At 35.6% G+C, this 22,514-nt stretch overlaps 1 protein-coding gene across 2 annotated transcripts in view; it reads right to left on the bottom strand.

The window, feature by feature from the left end:
- Positions 1 to 22,514, bottom strand: part of LOC118271277 (protein kibra) — a 61,742-nt gene that overhangs the window by 31,719 nt on the left and 7,509 nt on the right. For both annotated transcript variants that reach the window (XM_050696086.1, XM_050696085.1), the window contains exons 2-3: positions 17,583 to 17,692; positions 11,199 to 11,293 (exon numbers count right to left, since the gene is read on the bottom strand). In XM_050696086.1, the coding sequence (XP_050552043.1) occupies positions 11,199 to 11,240 (42 nt within the window). In that variant the 5' untranslated portion in view covers positions 11,241 to 11,293; positions 17,583 to 17,692. The remainder of the gene's footprint in view (positions 1 to 11,198; positions 11,294 to 17,582; positions 17,693 to 22,514) is intronic.

The following is a 22,514-nucleotide window of genomic DNA, read 5'->3' as shown; positions in this document are numbered from 1 at the left end:
TCACTCTAAGTTTAGTTATCGAATTTAATTATTGAACTTATCCAGTTGATGACGGTTAGTTCTGAAATAATGCCATTGAATGAGATCAATGAAAAGGGATTACGACATGAGTAATAAATAAACAATGATGCACCAACATTTAGTCATCGTCACATCATACCCATATTTGCATTGTTCGATAAAAGTTTGACGTAAAACAAAAGCACTGAGAGCGTCATTGCAGATCATACAAACGTTAGTACAGTAAACAATTTCTCGTCATTTTCTAGAAATGGTATAGAATCAACAGCAGGAAATATTAATAGAATAAATTATACCTACAGTTATAATAAAATTATTATGTTACTCCATATAGATGATAACGTCAATAGCATCATGGTTAATTAATGCCCAAACTGAATTATTTTATACCTTATTCGAATGAGCACATTTTAAATAGGCTAGTAGTTGATATAATGTACCTCTTTAAATAGTTATTAATTACTAATACTTTTAGACCTAACATAAAAGGTTGAATGAGTGTACAGTTTAACATGAAATACCCATTTAGCTGCCAATAAATAAAATGAAAACTGGATTAACAAGAATTCGTTGTATTTCCAATAATGTTGGAATTCCAGTAAATGTCTTACGACAGACGGGGGGTTTCTGTGGAGTTTCCAATGTTGGTATTAGACCTGTTTAATTTATTCATTAAAAACAGCATTTTATTGCAAATGTTCGAGTCTTCGGCCTGAATATGACGTCTTAAGAAAGCCACATTTGATAAAACTATACTCAACCTCAAATAACCTTTTTAAAAGCTTTATATTTTCTTCGCTTGGAATAGTCCTCTACAATTAGGATAAGGCTAGTCCTATAACCGGTTGATCGCATGTCTGGACCGCTACAACGTGGGGCTCTGATTACTCCTCAGTAAATTAAGTATCTTATGTGTCATATTAATATATTATGTAGTTTTGCTGCCCGTCCTCTTCGTAGGATGGACAATCTTTATCAAATGTCAGGCTGGGGGCTTGTTTGCCATTTGATTAATCTAAATAACGATCTAGAAGTTGAGACATCGTATCTACACGTACTAGGAAAACATTTCGTTGAAGAGTCTCTTAATAAAATAAGTTAGAAATAGATACTTTATAATACAAACAAATATTTTCAATAAAATTTTAATTGCATCAATAAGTAAGAGTTCCATGACACCTTGAGCTTTACTGTTTTTTCAATTAAAATTGTTCGAAGTCCCAAATCGACTGCGGATCGGGATTCCACGGTTGAAAGCAATACTTCTGATAAATTATCGGTTGTGTCGTTTATCACCAGCAACATTGTAGCGGTAATAAAAAACTGTCGGCCCAAAGATGTGTATCTCTGCTGCTGTCCCGTCGGAAATCTGAGGTAACGCGAAATACCTGGGTTTAAAACAATGATTTGTTTTGCGTGATTTACTTGCACGCGATGACTTAAATTATGATTTGTTGTGGATGTAACGTCGGTAATTTATTGCTGTGCGGTTCTTAATTCATTGCATTAGCAGTTATTATACGTTAAAACATTAGCTACACCAAATTCATCTCCAAAAAATTTACCATAGCCATTCAGGTTTAGGCTACTGATGAATGTAATATTCATACCCCATTAACATTGCATTAACTGACGGTTCCATTAAAATCACATAGCATTACATTTACTTCCATAGAAAGATCTACACAACGAGTAGCATAAACAAAACTTCACGGATCACAAATCAAAGTCCAGGAATCATTTTCCATTACTGCGTTTGTCTGATAAAATAAAGTGCGTGCTACGTCGCCTCGTGTTCCTTCGTCGTCCGTACCTTTAATACTTTTTGCTTACAGTCTACGGCGTAACTTGGTGGCTGCATCATAACTATTATTTATGGACGGTTTGTTTCGTTTTAAATTTAGTAAAATGATGACTCTTGGCTGCTGTGCTCAGTTCAGTTTAATCGCTATCCGTTTCTCTTGTGGATACGGAGTTGGACGCCTCTGGACGTAATGGCGTTATTGTTTTAGAAGAAATGGTTTTAAGAAGAGCTGTTTTTATGGCTTCTGGACTTCAGCTTGGACTAGGCTTCCTAAAAAGTAGTATTTATGGTTCAATTTTTGATAGTTATAAACAATGTAACTACTTGTTTTAAAACCTTTTGTTTGAAACGGTCTTTACAACCTCTCATGTGGTTTATATAAAAAAAAAAATGAAAATGTGAAGCATTTTTAATATCATATTTATTCTATTGCATTACTAGTTTAGAAAATGTATTCAATAAAACCCTTTTCGATAGACCTGAGCAGTTTGTATCAAACACAAATAGGTATATAGAAGCCTTTAATTACAATATATAGAGGTACAACGATGTAAATATGTAATAGCAATGTTATAAATAGAGAATTTATCAAAGTTCATGTATAGCCACTCTGTCTCATTGGTCAAAGATGAGTAGTTATATAAAGAGCTATGGAATGCCAGTGTTTCCTGTTATGTTATATTTAAATAGAATTATAATGCTTGATAAATATTTAGCTTTTTATTTTAACGACTCATCCAACACGAGTCAGAATGGTCTAGATAGGTCGTACTTGTTTATTTGAAACAATGAATAACTAAATGCGTTGTTAGCGCAAAACTCAGGAACGGCTGAAGCAATTCCAATAATTCTAAAGGTTATTATGTCGTAATGTATGTTGTTTTAACTGACATAATTAACACATAAAAATTAGGACGCGGACATTGTTTTAGGGCCTTGCTTTCAAGATTAACCGCGTATGTTGACATTTGTCAGTGCGCAATGATAATGACCGTAATCAGCCGTTTCCGAGAATGGTGACAGAGGTGGCTCACACAGGAAAGAAGCCTTAAACAGAACTCAAAGCGGACATCTTTTATGTCATGTATGTTTTGTGCCAAAAACGTTGAGGCAGGTTCGACAATTTAGCAAGGCAAATATTTAAGTAACGCAACAAAATATTCTTTTCGACAACGTTCAAGTTTTTGAGTTTGCCCTCAACGATTTCGTAGACAAACTGGTTTTGGTACGCCGTCCACATTAGACAGTACTCAAACATGGCTTCGAGTCTACTGCACCATATCATTATTGTTCATTAAACAAAGCTACCATAACCCGTATTCCCAGCAACCGAAACATCAAAACAACGTTGTCTATGTAAAAAAAAGGTTCTGGAAGCTGCCCCTCCCTCTCATCTGTGGTGCCTAAGGCTGTGGTCCAAGACGACCTTGGTTCCAGGAACAACCCGGGTCAAAAATAATAACCGTTCGAGGCAACCATCAATTTTCTACCATCACAATCAAAATAATACAAATTATACGTATCCCTTTTTTGGGTTCCGTACAAAAAGTGTTGAGGCGTATTAGTTTGATGGCCGCGGTTTAAGTTTAACGTGTTTTATAATTTTCCCTTCCCAAGTTTACGGACAATGTTACAACCAAGCTGTCGTATCGACACATTGTTATGAAATTAAATTTGATACTCAAAACACGGCAGTTTCTAAACTGAATTCATCATCATAAGGTTATAAAATTCAAAATGGCGACAGACTTCTCAAAAATTAGATTTCAAAATGTGAGCCATATAGCCTGTTGTTACAGTGCATATAAAACGTACAGGGCGTGCTCAATTAAATATGTATTAGCGTTACCGCTCAACATTTGAATAAATGCAATGCTAAACAGAATTTGCAGTCGCCTGCTGACAATGAAGCCAGGAGAGACGTCGTTGAATGGCAAAGATTTGTAAATATAGGGAACAAAGATCCGTGGAGTTGCATGTGAGAATGTAATTGTATTAATTAGACAAATCTTCACGCTGGGCTCGGTTCAGAATCTTTATTCAATTAGACAATTAGAAGGGCTTTGAATAATAAGTAGCTACCCACTCGTAATGTTGATTTACGCGATAAAATTTTAAGAAAACGTTGAATTTTAAACAATACATCCTTTAACAGCATCAGATAAGAACCACATAAGTAAATAGTATAGAAAAGAATGAATATCATCCAACACATCGTTCTGCGAGCAGATTAAATTAAACAATGTTGTGTTAACATACCCGAGGCATTCCATCTAAAAAAGATAACCGACAACAGTTAATGATACTGTTATAAGTTAAAAGAAAAATATATTACAATGACCACAATGACAAAGATAAAAAGTAAATATGGGCTCTATTGTTAGCGTAATACTAAACAAAGGTGACATCATGGAGGTACCGAAAGTGACGCTGGATGATCGAATTACTGAAATAGAGATATGAAAACAATGGCCTGTTACGGTTTAAACCGAAATGCTGTAATAGACAGGAATGTTCGAGCTCCTAATATGGAAACCTGCTTTAGTATTCACTTAGAAATCTTGATTGTGGCTTTTTATGTGTGCCTTTATCAGAACCAGCTTTCAGAAATGCAGTCTCCTATATCTTTGAGGAATCGTAAACACAATCTTTAGTGTGGAACTTGAATTATATCTAAAATCATAAAATTTGTTGTTGGTATTTGTAATTGTCGAAGCTCATGTAGCTTCACGGTTTGATCCAATGGAATGATTAGTAAAACAAACAGCTTACAAGAAGATTAGGATAAGGGACAATGAATAAACATTATCTCCTCTTGAATTGTTGTAAGCACCTGCGAAGCAAATAACTTCTAGTGCTTCAAGTATTTTGTAATCGGATAGCGTAGCACACGACAAACGCACGCCTTCACTTCGAGGAACACCGAATCTTACTAGACCTTCTCGGAAATGTTTTTGACTACCTAAAATTGAGCTACTTAAAAATGTGGGTCAGAACTTTGCTACAGATGATAATTTAGAAAATAAGTTCAAAAGGTTGAAGTAACATTAGATATTTTGGTTGAAAGCACTACATTTTTTGATAATCGTTCACAAATGGTGAAAGAATTAAATTATTAACACAAACTTGTACATTATACAAACATTTTACCTGGAATGAATTCCCAAAAGCGTGATACATTTTTCCTTAGCCTCACGCAAGCGCATTCCACATTACTAAATTAGTGACGTTAGTAGGTTCTAGGAAGTGGAACGAGAAATTTTATGCTTCTGCGAAGGACCGATGTCTTATAGACCAAATCTAATTCTGTGATACCAGTGTACGACGGAAATACTTGGAGTGTATGCAAAAATACGTTGAGTGCAAAACGAGACTGAGTCCTAATCTCCTTAATGTAATACGGAATAGATATAAATATTAGAAGAGTCTAAAGTGCTTGTGAATGGTTTTCTATACTTTCATCTGGTTTTGTATAGTCTTCCATTGGGATAAGCAGAGGCACGCTCATAAGAAGACTAAAATGTGATAATGCTCTGTCAACCCCAATCAAATCTGAGCTATTAATTTCTTTATTGATTCCATCGCCTAAATGTTCTCATTAAAATAATTTACCGCAATACACTATCGATCAAATTTACAACAAAGATTTATCCGTTATTTTATCATCAATAACGAGAACAATTATAGCCAGTTTCTGGGTTACGTAGGCGACGTTCCAATTAAAATTCTATACGAAAGCTTATTTGCTAATTAGTAAGCACGATTTTATTCATATTGCTACACTCTTTGGGTATAGCTAGTGCTAGTCACATCTTCCTTGCGCAAACGCGTCCATACTAGACTTAAGTATGTTGGTATACTGGCAAACTTATAGCTTCTGTTTCTTAAATATTAGGTTCACCTTATTCTTCATGTGGTAGGGGTTATTTTAGCTTGGATTTAACATTGTTGGGTGGTAATGTGTTGTTTTAATTGTGTGCACATGCTTGCACGTCCCTGTAGTGGCGAGGCTTCTGTACTATTATACTCGAGATAAGTCGGTGAATTTTTATTATGCCACTCGCATGTAGACTGCCATGTTTGAATTGAATTACTTTGTTAATGTTTGCGCTGGAATCTGGATGTTATATTTAAAATTCATGTGCACTGGAAAAGTTCTAGATAAAAATGTTCTTCAGTTGACCTTTTTGCAATTTGTTGAATACTTCCTTCTCGAACGATTCCAAACAGGATAATCTAAATTGACACGTAACAATCACGTCTTATATTCTCCGAAGTGGTATAAAGAAATACTACGCAATCATTTCATAAGCAAATGTTTTATAGGTGACTCCTCATAATCGGCGACATCTCCAAAAAGAAAATAAGGCAAAACCAATCCCAAATACTGAATCACACATCAACCACAAGACAATCAACCAATCAAAACAGTTATTCATGCTTTACTAACAAATCAAAATATAGCCCTTTTGAAAGCCAAGTCCACAAGTAAGGCCTTCGGTCCTTACTATCGGTCCAGAGTACCAACACGATTTGCAAGTCGACTAGACGTTGCCTATCTTCTGCTAAGTGACTTTGATAGCCTGTTCCACTATCTGCCATGATAAAACTCTCGTAAAACGTACAATATGCAAGACTTTACTGCTGATGTCTTTGTTATCTTAAAAGTATGAAATGGGGCATCAAGTGTCGATACCGATTTACGACGTGCCGATCGTTTATGAGATCATAAAGGATGGATCCTTTAGTATGTGCATGTTTTTTAGTTTCATTTCATATTTTAATTTTAAGATCGAACGTATATTCTGTACCGAAGCCTTAAGACCTTGATTATTAGTTTCATTAAATTTTTGATCCAGTTTCAACCTTCATTATTTTAACAATTCCCAAAAAAAGAACGTGAAAATTAAAACAGAGTCTAAAATCTGCGCACGCGTCTATTCGGGGAACAAATCGCTACGCAGAATTGGAGCGCCTATCGAAAGATTGACTCACGCATCGGAACGCAATATCCGATCAGTTAAATGTGTTTGCACGCAACATGTATTACTGTTTCGTGGTTAACGCGTTAAAACTAACTAAGAAATTTGGCCATTGCCAGATATTTGGGAAGTCCAAAATGAATAATTCTCCATGAACTTTCAAAATTGTTTAAACCTTTCGCTGTTATTTTTTCCTTGACGCACTTCATTAGTAGGATACCTTATGACCTTTGGTTCACATATGTTCATAATATTACTCTTCATAAAAATCTAAACTATAAAGTACCTAAAACTCCTCAAAGTAAAGAGTAAGAAGAAGATATCTTAATCTAAAACAAACTGTGACCAAGACGGCTATAACATAAATCCCTGACCATTCTGTGCTGATGTGGTTTACCTTTATAGCGCGTTCGACCATCTGATTCATGCAGGTTGTTTAAACCTAACAACCTAAAGAGTTATGAGAAAAGATACTATTGTGTCTTACAATTTCCTGTGCACATATACACTGTATCTAGAATGGACAATGAAGCAGACTATAAAGTATGCTTAGGGATATGACGATCTATTTTGAAACAAAATTGTACTGTTCAGGAACATCTTAAGGTTCCAATTTGTAAACTGATGACTAAGATATCATTAGAGAGGAATTTAGTGGCTTAAATATTTTAAAGTCTCGATAAACTAAAGTTTACACAATTTATGAAGACATACTACGGTAAAGCATGCGTACCTTTTCCGGCCACAGCCCAACTTACAACACCTACTGTTTACATATTTTTGAGCACCAAAACACGTGGGGGATTACATAAAAGATGTTAGAATGTCATTTTCTCGGTATTATGAGTAAGTAAACATGTTTTGCAAGCTTTATAGCGAGATAGAATATCTACAAGGTATTTTACTAGACACTTTATTGTTAGACAACATTGAGTCATATAATATGTTCAAAATGTCGTAGTTTCCAAGTAAATTGAAGGTTTTAAGATAAATTGAAAGGGTAAAGACACAATAAAGTGGCGCCAGTTAGATATGGAAGAAGAAAGAAAAATGCATTTATTCAGCATCGTGCTTATAAATGGTTAGAAATTTCACATCCATTACAATGATATCGAGAGAATTTGACCATTAGACCTTTTGAGACAGAGGCGATATAGCAGACATAAAAAATAATGACAGAGTACATTATAATCTGTGTGCATGGAGCAGATCCACATCAATTTGCGCACTCAGAGGTCTAAGGTCTTGGGTTACGGCAATTGATCATTCTAATGTATCTTTTTGTTTACTTGCACCGGAGTTATCAATCAATTGACGTCAATTGGCAGAAATGAAGGTTATCACTGATGACTGCTGTTCTATCGTCAGTGACGTCTGTCACATTCCTATTAGAAATTACTGCGCGTAATGATGTAGTTACTGATTACATTGTTACTTCTGAAATTATTCTGTCTGTTCCAATATTAGATACGAATTCTAAGTTGTAACATTATTCTAAATTTATAACACACCACACCCAAATCGATACTAATAAACAATATTGAATTCAATTTTAGTGCAAAATCTAATAATTCGGCACCTTTTATCGCAACTTGAGTATCGTTGCAAATTCTGAAATGTCTTGGACATAACAGCCTCAATATTTTGACAGTTGAGAACAAACTAATTGGAGCTAAATATCAAGGTTCATTCGTTGAAATTGTGTTAATTTAAATATCATTTCCTTCAAGTTCCACGTAGTTCAAAGTATTGTTAGTTAGTAAAATAACTTGGCTAGACTTATACTAGGCTAATACAAGGTTGAACGCTTTATAAAATCTACATTTAATTGGAAAATAAATTCCAAAACTTGAAGTGGTTAGCCTAAATTGATCATAATTTATTTTACCTTCTCATTCCAATCGCAGTTATGTAAGTTGAACAGCAGATCATGATCAACGCTGGCCCAAAAACGAAAGATTTCAAATTGTAGTGAATATCACGACTGTGGTTCTAAATAAAATCTTTTAAAAACCTAATGCGAAGGTAAAATCACGTATGTTCTCGCTAAACGAATGCAGATTCGTCGTGATAACGGTATTCAGAGTGCGAATGTGGACGTGAGATGTTTGAAGTCCATAACCTAGTATTCGTAGGTAACAGGAAACTATTCAAAATGGCCTTTCATATAATTTTATCATTTTCTCTGATTTCACACAAAAATCTTGAGAAAGTAACAGAAATATTCTTAACCTTAATGCAAGATTGGTATCAAGAGAACTTTATGTAAGTTCAGGACAATAATGTCGAATTAATTGGAACACATACCATAGCATTTAACTGCAGTTTCAATGACACAAAATATAAATTAACCCTGATTTCGCACGAACAAATATTTTGTCGTCATAATCCAACAATTAAGGAAGTATATTTCAACCTTAGCTTGTCACTTCAACTGCTGTAAATATTGCGACAGACAATCGTGTGTAAAGCCCTTTTATTATTTATGTTTATCTTAGCTTTACAAATTACAATAACCTTTAAGTCAACATTGGCTCTTTTGGATTCATTGTCATCGTCATCACATCGTCTCTTTGCATAGAAAACCATGGATCTACAACATTGATATTTTCTTAAATACCAAAAAACTTTCATCCTTCTTCCTCTAAACGTTTAGAGTCCTTTTTTCTTTGTTCAATCTTTTCTACTATCTCTTTAACAATTTCTTTAATCCGTACATCAGAAAATTAAAACTAAACTGCGTCCAACTTCACTTCCTGACTGAACTTTGCTCCATCAAGTCTCGTCTCATTGCGTGCTCAATTCGAAACAATACCGCAACCACTTATCTCATATCTCAGTATCAGGGCACGATCGCATTCCATCCTTATCTGGCAGAGAAGCCACTAAACGAGTGTTTAATGTGCCTTCGAGCACATTAATTATAGATAGCCAAGTTTCATTTAATTTCATCACATTTTAATTGTCTGTTTAACCTTTCAGTATCTTTGTTATATTTCTTTCAGTTTTATGGAAACTGCGCCATCGCCAAGTTAATGAATTCCTTTAATGTAGTATTTTTAATTTCAAAAGAATGTAACTTATTACGTGAAAGTTGGATGGATTCTGCCATTCCTTTATTTAACGAGTCTTGTAAATATATCAATATTAGTAATTCCTGATGCAAAGCGTTTTGTGAATCTGTTTGTTTGCATCTGAACATTTATCGTGCGTAAACCAATACAACAAACAACGTATAACATTATCTGTGTCGTGTACGTCGCTCTAAAGAGATAAGGCTTCAACCTTTGACAATGGCAATATACATACATTGTATGCATTGCTAACTATTCACTTGCATAATAGCAAGACTGATATTATCACGTTTCCACTCCAGATAACTATTTAAAATTAACAGTACTTGAACCATTTTGTTCATCCTCTTATTGGAGGAAGCACTCGATAATAAGGACCCTTGAAAGACCACGTTTAAAATTTTGAAAATGTTAAGTGGGATGGATAACAGGTAATGTCGCGTCGTGGTGGAAAAAGACTGTCAAACTGTCAATATTGTATTCATGTCAATATTGTATTCATGTGCCAGATGCTCCTCCCCCAAGAGTGGGTAGGCCATTATTGTATTCAATGTTTCTCTTGTAGTTAACTAGCTTTGCGGTTTCTCTCGCATTTCTTATCCAAACATCACAATGTCATATAAAACATCCTAAAAATTTCTCATAAAATAATAAAATCAAATGCAAAAATATTTCATCTGACCAAATTACAAAGTCAGAAACTTAATTAAATAATTCGTTTCCGAAAACAATTAATAGTCAACATCCGTTGAATTTTCATATTCTTATTCCAACGGAATCTACAAATGATCCCAAGGTCTAAAATCGCATAAACTCTTCGAAGCAGCATCTCAACGATCTAGTGCTAACGTCACAAATTAATTGAGTTAAAATTAAATCCAATGACATTGCTCCACTGATACGAACGAGTAAAGCGTTTATCGATGGATGTCCGATAAGCAACAGCTGCACTCGATAGACGACGAAGTCAAGTTAAAATTATCGACAACATTGCCTTCGTATCAGCACATTAAAATGAAACTGATCGATTGATGAAGCAAGATAAACCATTAATGCTGAGTGCTCCGAGACATGGAAGGCAAATTGTTGGGAGAAAATGTTGTATTAATTTTTATAGAGGCATGATTACGTTGAAAGCAAAAGATAAATATGAAGTATTTGTAGTCGATTAAATAATTTTGAATGTTTTTGATTAGATAATAACAAAGGAGCTAACCAGCAAGCTTCTTTCTCTTTCTTTTATACAATTTCAGTTGGTATCACTGTGAGATTTAGGACTATTATAATTGTAAACGGTTTCTAAAATAGTGTACTCACCTCGAGAGCCTCCTGTGCTGTATGGAGGTACTCCCTCAGCATCGCTTCCTGAATGCTGAGCCATTCTAATCTCGGATCTTCCAACTGCGTCACCTCTGTAACAACAAAAACAAATGATCAGTTTCGTGTTTGTTTGTTTTTTTATAAGTACGCAACATCAGCAGCAATACTCTCACTTTGAGTACGTAATTTCACTTATTGTCATATCCACAACCTTAATCATTAATCATAAAACAGAAACCTGATGGAATTTTAAATAAAAATCAATATTCCACGTACTCAGCCACTTGAGACGAAAAAAAGGCGTTCACAAGCACTATACGAACCAGATTAAGGCTAAAGAATTACTCATCGTCAAACTATGCGATACGGTTGCCGATTACCAACCGATTAATGACGAGACCGAAGTAAGTAGTGTTTGATAATGGTGGCATTCAATAAACACTGATAGCAATCGCCTTAACAGTCGATAGTGACATTTGGGACGAGGTTCGGCGTGATTGCAATTCACGGTCGTTTATCTGAAAAAAACTGATAGGTACCTAAAAATTTAGTATTTGTGTAACTTTTTGAATGACAAAGTTGGTTAATAGTTTGTTTTTACTGGTTATTGGACCTGATGCTTGTTAATTATTATTGGTGATAAGAAACAATCTTTAACTTATTTATGTCCTTACATACATAATACACCTTTTTCTTACAGGCAAGCAACGTAAAATGATGATCATGAATAGGTACGTTTAACGTACCGAGTACATTATATCTAAAACAAGATACTACGCTTACTACATGTATCAAATGAAACGACCTACACTAAGCAAATGATCCACATTTAGTCATATAGCACATAGAGACAGGAACCAATGATAGAGCCAGTCATCATCGGGGCAGCTGCATTCCGCCATCATTCGCACACCGCGTGACATCCAAAGTACACACGCGGCGATCTTTCAATTATTATTCTCAATTCTGAACCCGACAAGGCCGGAGCGATTCTACAGACAGATTGTTACTCACTTTATATCAGATTAGAGAAACAATGCCGTCGAAATTGCTACGTAATTTGGCTACTGTTTGTAGTGAAGGTAAAGTGATAGTTAATCAAATAGCTAACGGAAATGGTAATGATAAATTGGAAAGGATTAAGCATATAACAAAGTCACATAAAGCCTGTTACATCCTGACAGCAAAATAGAGGAAGACAGACTTCATTGCCATTACAGATTTTAAAAAGCGATATCACATCTTTAATCCTACAACAACAATTGCTATCATTAATGGAACCCGACTCTTTGTCTGGAGAGAAAAAACACAGACGAAACGTGTACTGAAAATATAATTACAACACATAATATATCATAGATAGAAGGTGCGAACAAAGGAATCAAAGTCACGTCCCACTTAATTATTCATAGAGGTCCTTTCAAAAACCGATAATAAACAATATCAAAGTTGAATAAAACTTGACGGGCCACAAACAGGGAATGCACGTGATTCTAATTCTTTTGGCGGTAGGCATTGGCCACACACAGCCCAAAGTATTGATATTCAAAGACACGAATTACAGGCAACTATGAATCTATGGGAATGTACCAACAACTGCATTGATTATATGAATATGTCTACTATTATGCAAAAAGGAAGCGACGAAGCTTGAACAACGCATTCATGAAAATTTAAACCACAACTGGTGGAAAGAGAAATTTGCGGAATGCCACAAGAGAGACATTTCAAAATAATACATAAAAGTAATATTATTTGCAACAAAATGAAGTACCCACTCGGTTCCAATTAACCAAGAAAGCGAATTCAAAGTATCAAATGAAATTCTCAACACAGCGCGGTGTAAAATAAAAGCTGGTATGAAGCGTATAAATATTGCCGGCTTATGCAGAAAATAGGTATGGGGGAGATCGCATACCTTGATAAAGAACATGGATGCTGTAAACTAAATATGTAAAGTGGAGAAGGCATTAACAAAATAACGTATGCATATTTACACAAGTATGCAAAGCAAACTACTAGGTTCAAAGACTTAAATAGTAGAAAAATATTAAAATTAATTGCGCCGCTCGCTTTAAACGAGTTTCAACTTAATTACTGCTTGTCCTTTTCTATTGAGAACTGTGATACGATCGTTAATGAGTATGTCAATGTTTTGTTGATCTTGTAAGATTATTTCATTGCCAATTTGTCTATGAATCGGTATGTTCGTTACTTTTTAATTTTATTTCATCTTTAAGTCCCATGCAATTATCTCAGCCGGTTCCGATTATAGATGTTGCTTAAATGCCAATTATTTCTCATTTGCCTTGCTCTTTCATTTGCAATCAATGCTTTACTGTAATTTCAAATTACTTTATTAACTCTGTTTTTATCTTTGATTTTTAATCCTTGGTATTAAACATTTAATTTTACGTTCATAAATACGGCTTGCCTGTAAGAATAAATTCGAAGAAGGAATTTGAATTTTCTCTTGCAAGTTCTACACATTCCTTTGAATTTATATTGACTGTAGATATTATATGGGATCTGAGAGAAGCAAAGTAAAATACATTTGGTTCTAGTAATATAAAGTAAGATGTTAAAAGCATTGTGTGGAGGAATTTGCAATGCGGACATCTTGCATGGATGAAAACAAAAGGAGACGTATTTGTGAACAACAGAATACTTACTTATAAATTATACGCTACAAGTTTAATGTGAAAAATGCGTACTTAGGGGAGAATGAACGCAGATGAGTCTTTATAATCATGATTACGTTAACGATCAGTGACGTTGGTCAAGTCTGGTGAGTAATGAATAATGGTGTGAGCAAGGCTCTCTTCAGTCTTACAAACGACGGGGGAAATATTTGTAATGTCCTCCATTTTCATATCTAATTTGACCGCATTATTTAGCCATTTTACAGCGCCACTTGAGCCATTATTCGCTATTATGGGTACGTGGTTAACTGCAAGCAGATATGCGCTACGTGTTACTGTTTAATCAGGAATTTCTTCGCGATCAACATTATTATGTACTTTTAAAGAAAGCTTATTACGGTTTTCTTTGGTTTGATATGTTTATTATTGTGTTGCGTATTATTTTTGCATATCTACCGATAAGGCTTTTGATCTTGATCAGAATTTCAATGAATTTTCTTATTTACCAAAACAATTTGTTGTTTAATTGGAATTTTGTCATTTGTTTTGTTGTTTTTGGAGTTATTAAAACAACATTAGTCACATACGCCACAAATGCTTAAACACATTAAAATTCTAGACTTGATAGTAGAAATATCTTTTATCATTAGATAATTTACGCATTTAATGAGGGAATTTCGAAACACGACGCATTTCCCCTAATGAATGTTAAATTGTAATTGAAGATAAACTCAAAATGATTAACGGAGTAATGTCCAATAAAATACAATGAAATAAATAGTTTTAATTATCAATTAACATTGCTCAGAATTTATGCGATGGCGTCTAGGGTATGGGTAGGCTATCGACGGATCTACACGCGTAAAACACCATAGCTACCATAAACGAGTTGGTGTTCATTTGCATTTTGTATTGAATATTGCAAATGGACACTGTAGGGCTACTGTGCAGGGATTTATGAATATACAAGTATAAAGCTACAAAATATCGTTCTTATATTTCTTATTTTCATCCCTATTTCTGCACCGAACAAATAGACACTAAATAAATATCACAATAAGTTTAACAAAATACTTTTCATAGACACACATGTAATTACGTGACATAAGGAAAATTAAATTAAAACAAATATTAATTCTGCTTAATTGCCTGAAAATATCCCAGATTTAGTATTTCCAGGAATTTTTATAACACATCATTACATTCTACCCTACATACTCAGTGTAGGAACTCAACAGTGAGCATATACCGTTGCCATAGCAACCCTGCACAACACGACAGAATAGTAAATGTGACGCATAGCTGCGCCGACGCATGTAGCGAACAACTTATGAGAATAGCACCCCACTGTACAGCACTTTAATAAACATCCAATTTACTCCCGACATGTTTAAATTAAATTAAAATATCTAAACCGTAATCAGTTTAAGTAATGACATAAGTTACGCGCACTGAAAATGGGTATTTAAATGGCGTGTAATTTAAAAAAGTCCCTAGACTCTCTATCTTTTGTGATAGGATCTAATGAAATGAGCAATAATGGACCCTATTTGAACCTTATTGCATAATTTGTTGTGTATGCGTATTTATAAATTAACTAAGACAAATGTACGAGTCTGTGTAACATTGCCCAGCAAATACTTTTAATGAGCTTCGAGAATTTATACGCTGGCTTATACATATGTTTCGCAGTCGACAACATAAATGGTGGTGCAGTTAAAATGAAACGCACTTGCAATTGCCACTGTTCGATGCTTCAATAATTGTATATTAAAACTATTCATAGTGGCCACAAAAATAAAATTATGGGAAATAAACTTTCGATCAAGAGTCGATTTTTGTTTATTATCACATTTTTTTTTCGAATCCTACTATCTACTACCTACTACTATTTATAACTCTGGCGATGACATCATATAAACATATCAACCAAGATTACTAGGAATCTTGCAAAAATATTTAAAACAAAAAAGCGTGTATTGTCTCGTGCAAAATCGTTACACAATGACCAAATATGGTAATAGTCATGAAAATTCAGAGAATTTTATCGAAAGCCGTCGAAATCTTATCACAATAAACATTGGTGATAAGTAACGTCTGAAATCGATGTATAAAAATAAATAATCATTGTAATTCATACGTAGGTATGAATGTATGTAGGTGTACATTCATATTATTTTAATAATACATTGATAATTTTTTCATAGATTCATAAAACGTTAGCCTAATACGCAGTAGTACTAGAAGTGAATTGTGTGAAACATTTCATGACATAATATTTCAAACTTTTTCATGCTATTACGGTTTTTCTCCGTCGACTCGTAAATTTTCAACACTAGCGACAAGTAAGCACTTAACACACCTTTCTTCAGAAATTAACACTGAAAAAACATAAAAACTAACAAGCTTCGATCAAAAGGTGATCCGATCGGTTTACGTTGATGGGTGGTCTCGAAAAAACTAAGAAAATGGCGGAAAAGTTCTGCGGTCTTTATAAATAATGCATAAGAATGCGTGAGCGTCGTGCGAAAATGTACGTCGCGTTGTGCGTTTGCGCACACCGTTATCGGGTGTTCGCGGGTCGTCAGATATCGCGCGTTTTCCATCTTATAGCGTAGTCATTATTGCCTTTTTACCTTTTATAGCGTCGTACAGATAGGTAAGTATATTGTAGTGTTGGAACTTTTCGTCGATCGCCATAAACCTTGTTCGAAGCCATTTATAAACTGGATTCCAGTTGCTTCTTTAGGAACAATTTACCGTTGTATCTATTATGTCATTTGTTTTACATTAGTGAGTTTTAGGAGGTTTATATGTTTCGCTGCAATTTTAGTGAGCTTTAAGAGTTAAATAGGACTGTTCGGTAATATTTTAATACTTTATTTCTGCAGTACCTTTTTCATTTGTTAGCTTATTATAGAAATGTATTAAAAATTCAAAACAACGCGTTTATTTTATCTGTATGTGAGATTACACGGTAGCAAAGCAATATCTATGCAACGGCTAATCAATTCAATACGACTCACGAAGATGCATTTGCGTAAATAAACGATACGTAAGCATTCCATTCATAACACGACTTATTTAGTGCTCCGCCATAGAATAATCTAAGGATTCACATAAAAACATATATCTACGAGTCACGACTGCATGGACGTGCATCCAAACGTACGCGCAACGCCATCTATTTTTCGTGGTGTGACGTTAAAACTCTTGCGCATTTCGATTTCAAATATCGAATTCAAGATGGTGGCCGTAACAGCCGCAACATTCTATAGGCTAGACATGAATCAACCTGTTCAATAATTCATAGGGAATAACTAAAGCACCGTGGTACTTCATAAGCCCCCCGCGTAGTACATTTTTCACCCGACATACTAAATAATCCAGGGGATAATAAATAAGAGTTAGCCTGTTGTAACCGGTACAAACAATTCATTGTGCTAAAATGAATTATTACATTGTTAGTACGGGCCCACTATTTCGCTACTCACTATGCTAATCTTAATATAGGTAAATTTCTCAGACGAAAACTTCGAAAGACTAGCTACAAATGGGACTGGTTTTCAAGATGTAGTCAATGTCTAAAAATACTTTCTTATTAGTATGCATAACAGTGCTGCTAGCTTCCTAAATCACGGAACTTAGTAAACACATGTACTGGTCTAACGAATACTGAGCTATGGACTTGAATAATAGAAGAATAAGAGGTCGGTAGTAAACAAAAGGTGTTACTTACGATTGACATGATTGATGTAATATCGTCCGATCTGTGGATCGTAAGCCTCCTCCCATCCAAGAGGCAGCTCATTGCCAATGCAGTCCGCGAATGTCTGTGGCTTAGTATATCTGAAACAATATACGTTTTTTGTTAAGTCTAGGAAACATTTGTATGATCTTAGAATTGAGGGTAGTTGGGAATTAGTTCTAGCTCTAAGCTTAATACACTTTCCAATAATATAAGGTTCTACTTTATTCTAAGAATAACGTTTCTGAAAATGTTAACTTGTGTCGTGCACGTACAAAAAACAGAACCTCAAGCAAATAGAAACAAAAAAGTTTCTCGTAGAAGCATCAACATCAACCCAACGTTCTTCCCACGAACAAGGGCGAGCCTATTACCGCGCTTCCATAACTATCATTAAGGTAAAATAATAATAAGCTCCAGTTATTATTTCGAATCTTTCGACTGAATAATTTCACTGGCCATTTGGTACCGTGGACTGGTTCGAATGATTCCGTATTTACACTGTGTGTAAACATGCAACTGACCTCCTTTAAATCAACCAATTTTGTTTTAGACGTCTCACAAAAGTTCAGCACCGATATCTTGTGTCTTTAAGAGCTACCAGTTCGAAAATAGATTAATCACCAGACCGTTCAAATCGTTTAGCCTTCAATCAATTTAAAAGTTACGGGATCAAGAGGACGCGGTCAATATCATTGGATTTATACTAGTCGAAATAGCACCTCGTTGGTCAATCACATCGTTCAAAATCGAGGCAATTAGGTTACGAATTGGTCCATTATATAGAACATTGAAGAAAATAGCGTCAGTATTCCAAGCTACAACGTATTTTACATTAAAGATTTCTGATTCAAAATGTAATGTTACAAGCTCGATGGAATTATAGATAAAACATAGTATCGAACAAAAAACAGGTGCAAGTTTCTAGATTCAAGTTGTGCCTAGGCGTGCAGATAATACAGGCAGGTTGTGGCATGAGAATAATTAATGATGGGCGATGCGGGTGCCCGGGAGCTGGCGCGCGCAGGGCGTGGTGCGCTGGCGCCGGCGACCTGCTCCACTGCTGCTACAATTTCGATCATGATTCACGTACAACCAGTTCACCAACAAAAAGCGGACACACTCGCATTTCCGATGGTGACGAAATCAACCGAACGCCGTGTCTCATACGCATCCCACTTAACGGTTTTCGTGACTTTTAATATGGCGTTTATACGGTAGTCGGTTATTAAATAAGATTCTTCGGTTAATTGGCCACGTTTATGTCCAGTCCGGTGTACGTGCAACTTTTGAAATCGACGTTTTCGATGTTCGCGTGATTCTGTTTTACCGTTTGCTGGTTGTTTTACAGTAAGCAATCAAGTAAAGGCTGTTTAATAAGTGCGTATAACTTCGTGTAAGGTTATATTCACATGCAATTACACTAAACACCTTACGGCTCAATTTAACTGCCATTAAAATGCATAGAATTGTGTATATTTTTAACAATCATAATAGCATTTATTGCATTCAAGATGTAGTAGTTATCAAGCTGTAAAAGAATGCTTTGTGTGTAATCTTTTATTTTGTTGTAACAAATTATTGAGACAAAGTCAAGAGGGGTAAGCCTTCAATGGGAATTCGTTACTCCTTCCGCACAGCTACCGAATGCGGCGTCCATTTCAAAACACGATCACTCTTATCGAGGTGAGGGGATAGAGGGCGCGTGCGTGTGCGCATCCAATGCATCGCTGTGTGAGCAAGAAGGAGATACAAAAGTAGTAAAAGTGAGCGAGACAAATAGAGAAACAATGTTGCTGCGTTATGGGAGAACGGCAAAACCAGTCCTGTCAGCGGGACGTCAAGACGAGTCGAGTTCTCGGAAACGGTGACCCGTGTCACGGAATCCCTAGCCGCACACACAGCCACACTTTCACACACACGCGGACGCGCCCACGTAAACGAAACACCGACTACAATCAAATACCAGTGACAGAATTATTCGTGTTATACTATTCTATAAACAATTGTATTGTGTCTCGTTTTGTTTCAAAAAATTCGCTACGAAACATAGTAGGTACGATAACAAAAGTTGGTAATCAAACAAATATTTTTACAGCATAAGGTCGCATTCTTTAGATAGCATGTATACGAAAAAAGTTATCAGTGATAATGAACATATCGTTGCGTTCACTTTGTTATACGAATGAAACTGTTAAGGCAATTTTCATGATAAGATTTTAACACTGCTATCTTAAAAAGTGGAATTCCGAAAACATCGGAAGCACTAGCCTGAAAATTAAAACCATTTACAAAACATAGAGAATCAAAACAAGACTGTTTTGGTGTAGCGTTATTTAAGTACAACGCCATCTATAGTCGTGTTTAAGAATTTAGCTACCGGTCTTGCGCGGCGAGTTTGAACAGAAGTGAGCTTGTCCAAAAACAAAGAATTTTAGTGCTTAAGATCATTAAAATGTACACTGCTATTTATTATATTAGTGGACAACACCTTATCGGAGACTAGGCGACAACCCCTTATTACCATTAAAGAAAGAAAAAACAAAAGATATCGGTTTATATGTAAAGCTTAAACAAAAATTGTAACTTAGTTTATATGAATTTCTAGTTGAACTCATTAGTTATTTGTAGTATAACGAGTTCACAATTAGCATAGACGCATAACTAGCAGATTCCGTACATCAAACAACTACACAAAACTACAATGAGCGAAAAAAAAAACATTGCGCTCTTTTTTGAAATCACGTCGGACGCACAATTATATAATTTGTTCTACTTTACTTCATTCTCTGTACAAGTTTTTACATATAATATAATACAGTTCGCAACAGAATTGAGTTCACACATGTATCGCGTAATCGATGCGAATAAATCCGCGAGCTATGCTGTGCGATATGCCAGTGCATCACAGTCTCATTGGAAAATAGCGCGAGAGAAGGCCAATGTACCGCCGTTCAGCAGCCACAAATAGAAACACGAAGGTTGCTGCCCGCTTTGGACTATTTAGTTACATGCCCCTGCAGATTTTAACTCCTTTGCAGGTGTAAAAACTCATTCAATCCCATGGGTATATATTTAAAAACAGAAGAGATTTCAAAACGATATATCAGCCAAACCTCGTTAACGTCTCCCAACACGCCAAAGAATCACCGGGCTCACCGTAAATCTAAATGATTAGACTATTAGTCATATGTTATCCAAGTATCATTTCGAAAGTCCAATGACCAAATCCTGGATTACGACAAACTTGGAGCACGTCTGGTGGGAGGCGGTGCCATGCTGTCTCACACATATCGACCGACCGACAGACGAACACGCACACCTACTAATGCTCTATAAATACCGCCAGGGAAATATTTTAATCCGGATGGCCCGTTTAATGCACATTCCTTGGGCTACGGAACAATCTCGATTTTTTTACTCCTTTACTCCGAGAGGGCATTGCCCCACTTAGATTTTGGTCCGTAAGATAATCTGTCATGTGAAACTGTGTCAGTAGACATGGCTAAGGATAATAAGCTAATACAGTATAAGGTGAATAACCTGCTCCTTACAAAGTTAATAAGTAAATTCCGACGACGTGATGTCAGATATCCTATGTATTTAAATAAGTCTTCATTTGCGTTGTTGAAATAAACTCACGGACAGGAAGATTACAAACCTTCTGATGACCGAAAAAGGAATCGTGTTAGGGGTCAACGTGATTTCCTCTCGCATTCCGTTCAGCTGACACATTCGTACAACGTTATAATCGAATTAAACACAACTTGCAATGGATTCGTCGAAGCATGCCGACCGGATGATCCAATGCGTGAATATAAAATTTGTATCTGAACCGAACCATGCATTAAAGTAACCACACATATAAACATTGTTCGCGTCTTGCGTCACGACCAATCACCGAATTTATCCACCAAATTGCCGCGGCAATCGTTCGAAAGTGGTAATTATGTATTGATTGTAAACGCAGCAGGCTAATGTGACGATATGACGTCACGCGTTATTCGATCATTGACAAACGACATTCCAACGCCTAGTGTGAACTGTGTTGTTGAAACGCACGTCACGTCATTCCCACCAAGGTCTCATGCTCGTCTTGAGACTTGAGAACATACACACATTAAGTGCCTCGATCTGAATAATAAAGATCTTCTGACACCGACTGCTCTTAAATCTTGGAAATCCTTCATTAAATTATTTTCACGTTTTATTTAGGAGGGTTTCTTAATATCAATGGGCTAGGTTAGCAGTGCGAAATAATTTGATCAGTCAAAATAAACAACTTTATTTATACAATTCAATGTAGCATGCTGTCTGTAGAAGTGACGGACGGACGGACAGCGGATTGCATAAACACTGAATATATAGGGTTTCCGTTTGAATCACGCCGCATACCAGCCGCCTTCGTCACGCCGGCAGGCGGCGCGTGCGACACAATATCATGAGTATCACGACTCCGCTCACAAACATTCGACAATACGATACTAGTCTAAATAATGTCTATACAGAATGACGAATTGTCGGCCGCCCGCTTATAATATCGCCGAGACTGAGGAATTTCTAATTGATATTGCATTGTGGTCACTCCCATTCTGCTGCCTGTTTGAGTAATAAGTACCTACAATATCTGATGAAGGAGATTAAATGCTATAAATCTCAACACAAGTCGGACACGACGTTGTAAAAATCGTCGTAGTAAATCAGCTAGTACTCTAATTCGCAGGAACAAAAATTTTATGATCGTCGTAATTTATTATTGTATTTTTTGTTTTTTAACGATGCATGCTAATTAAATAAGCGAGTCTTATAAAAACCATACTCATTCATTGGATTGACGACCGGTTCCGAGATCGATATAGGTACATACCTACATAAACTAGAAGGGTAAGTCTAATATTAGGAAAACACATACGTACAATTTTT

Source organism: Spodoptera frugiperda, chromosome 9 (genome assembly GCF_023101765.2).
Source record: "Spodoptera frugiperda isolate SF20-4 chromosome 9, AGI-APGP_CSIRO_Sfru_2.0, whole genome shotgun sequence".
Taxonomy (NCBI): Eukaryota; Metazoa; Arthropoda; class Insecta; order Lepidoptera; family Noctuidae; genus Spodoptera; species Spodoptera frugiperda.
Note: the sequence above shows the minus strand (reverse complement) of the source record. Positions and strands in the feature narration are given on the sequence as shown.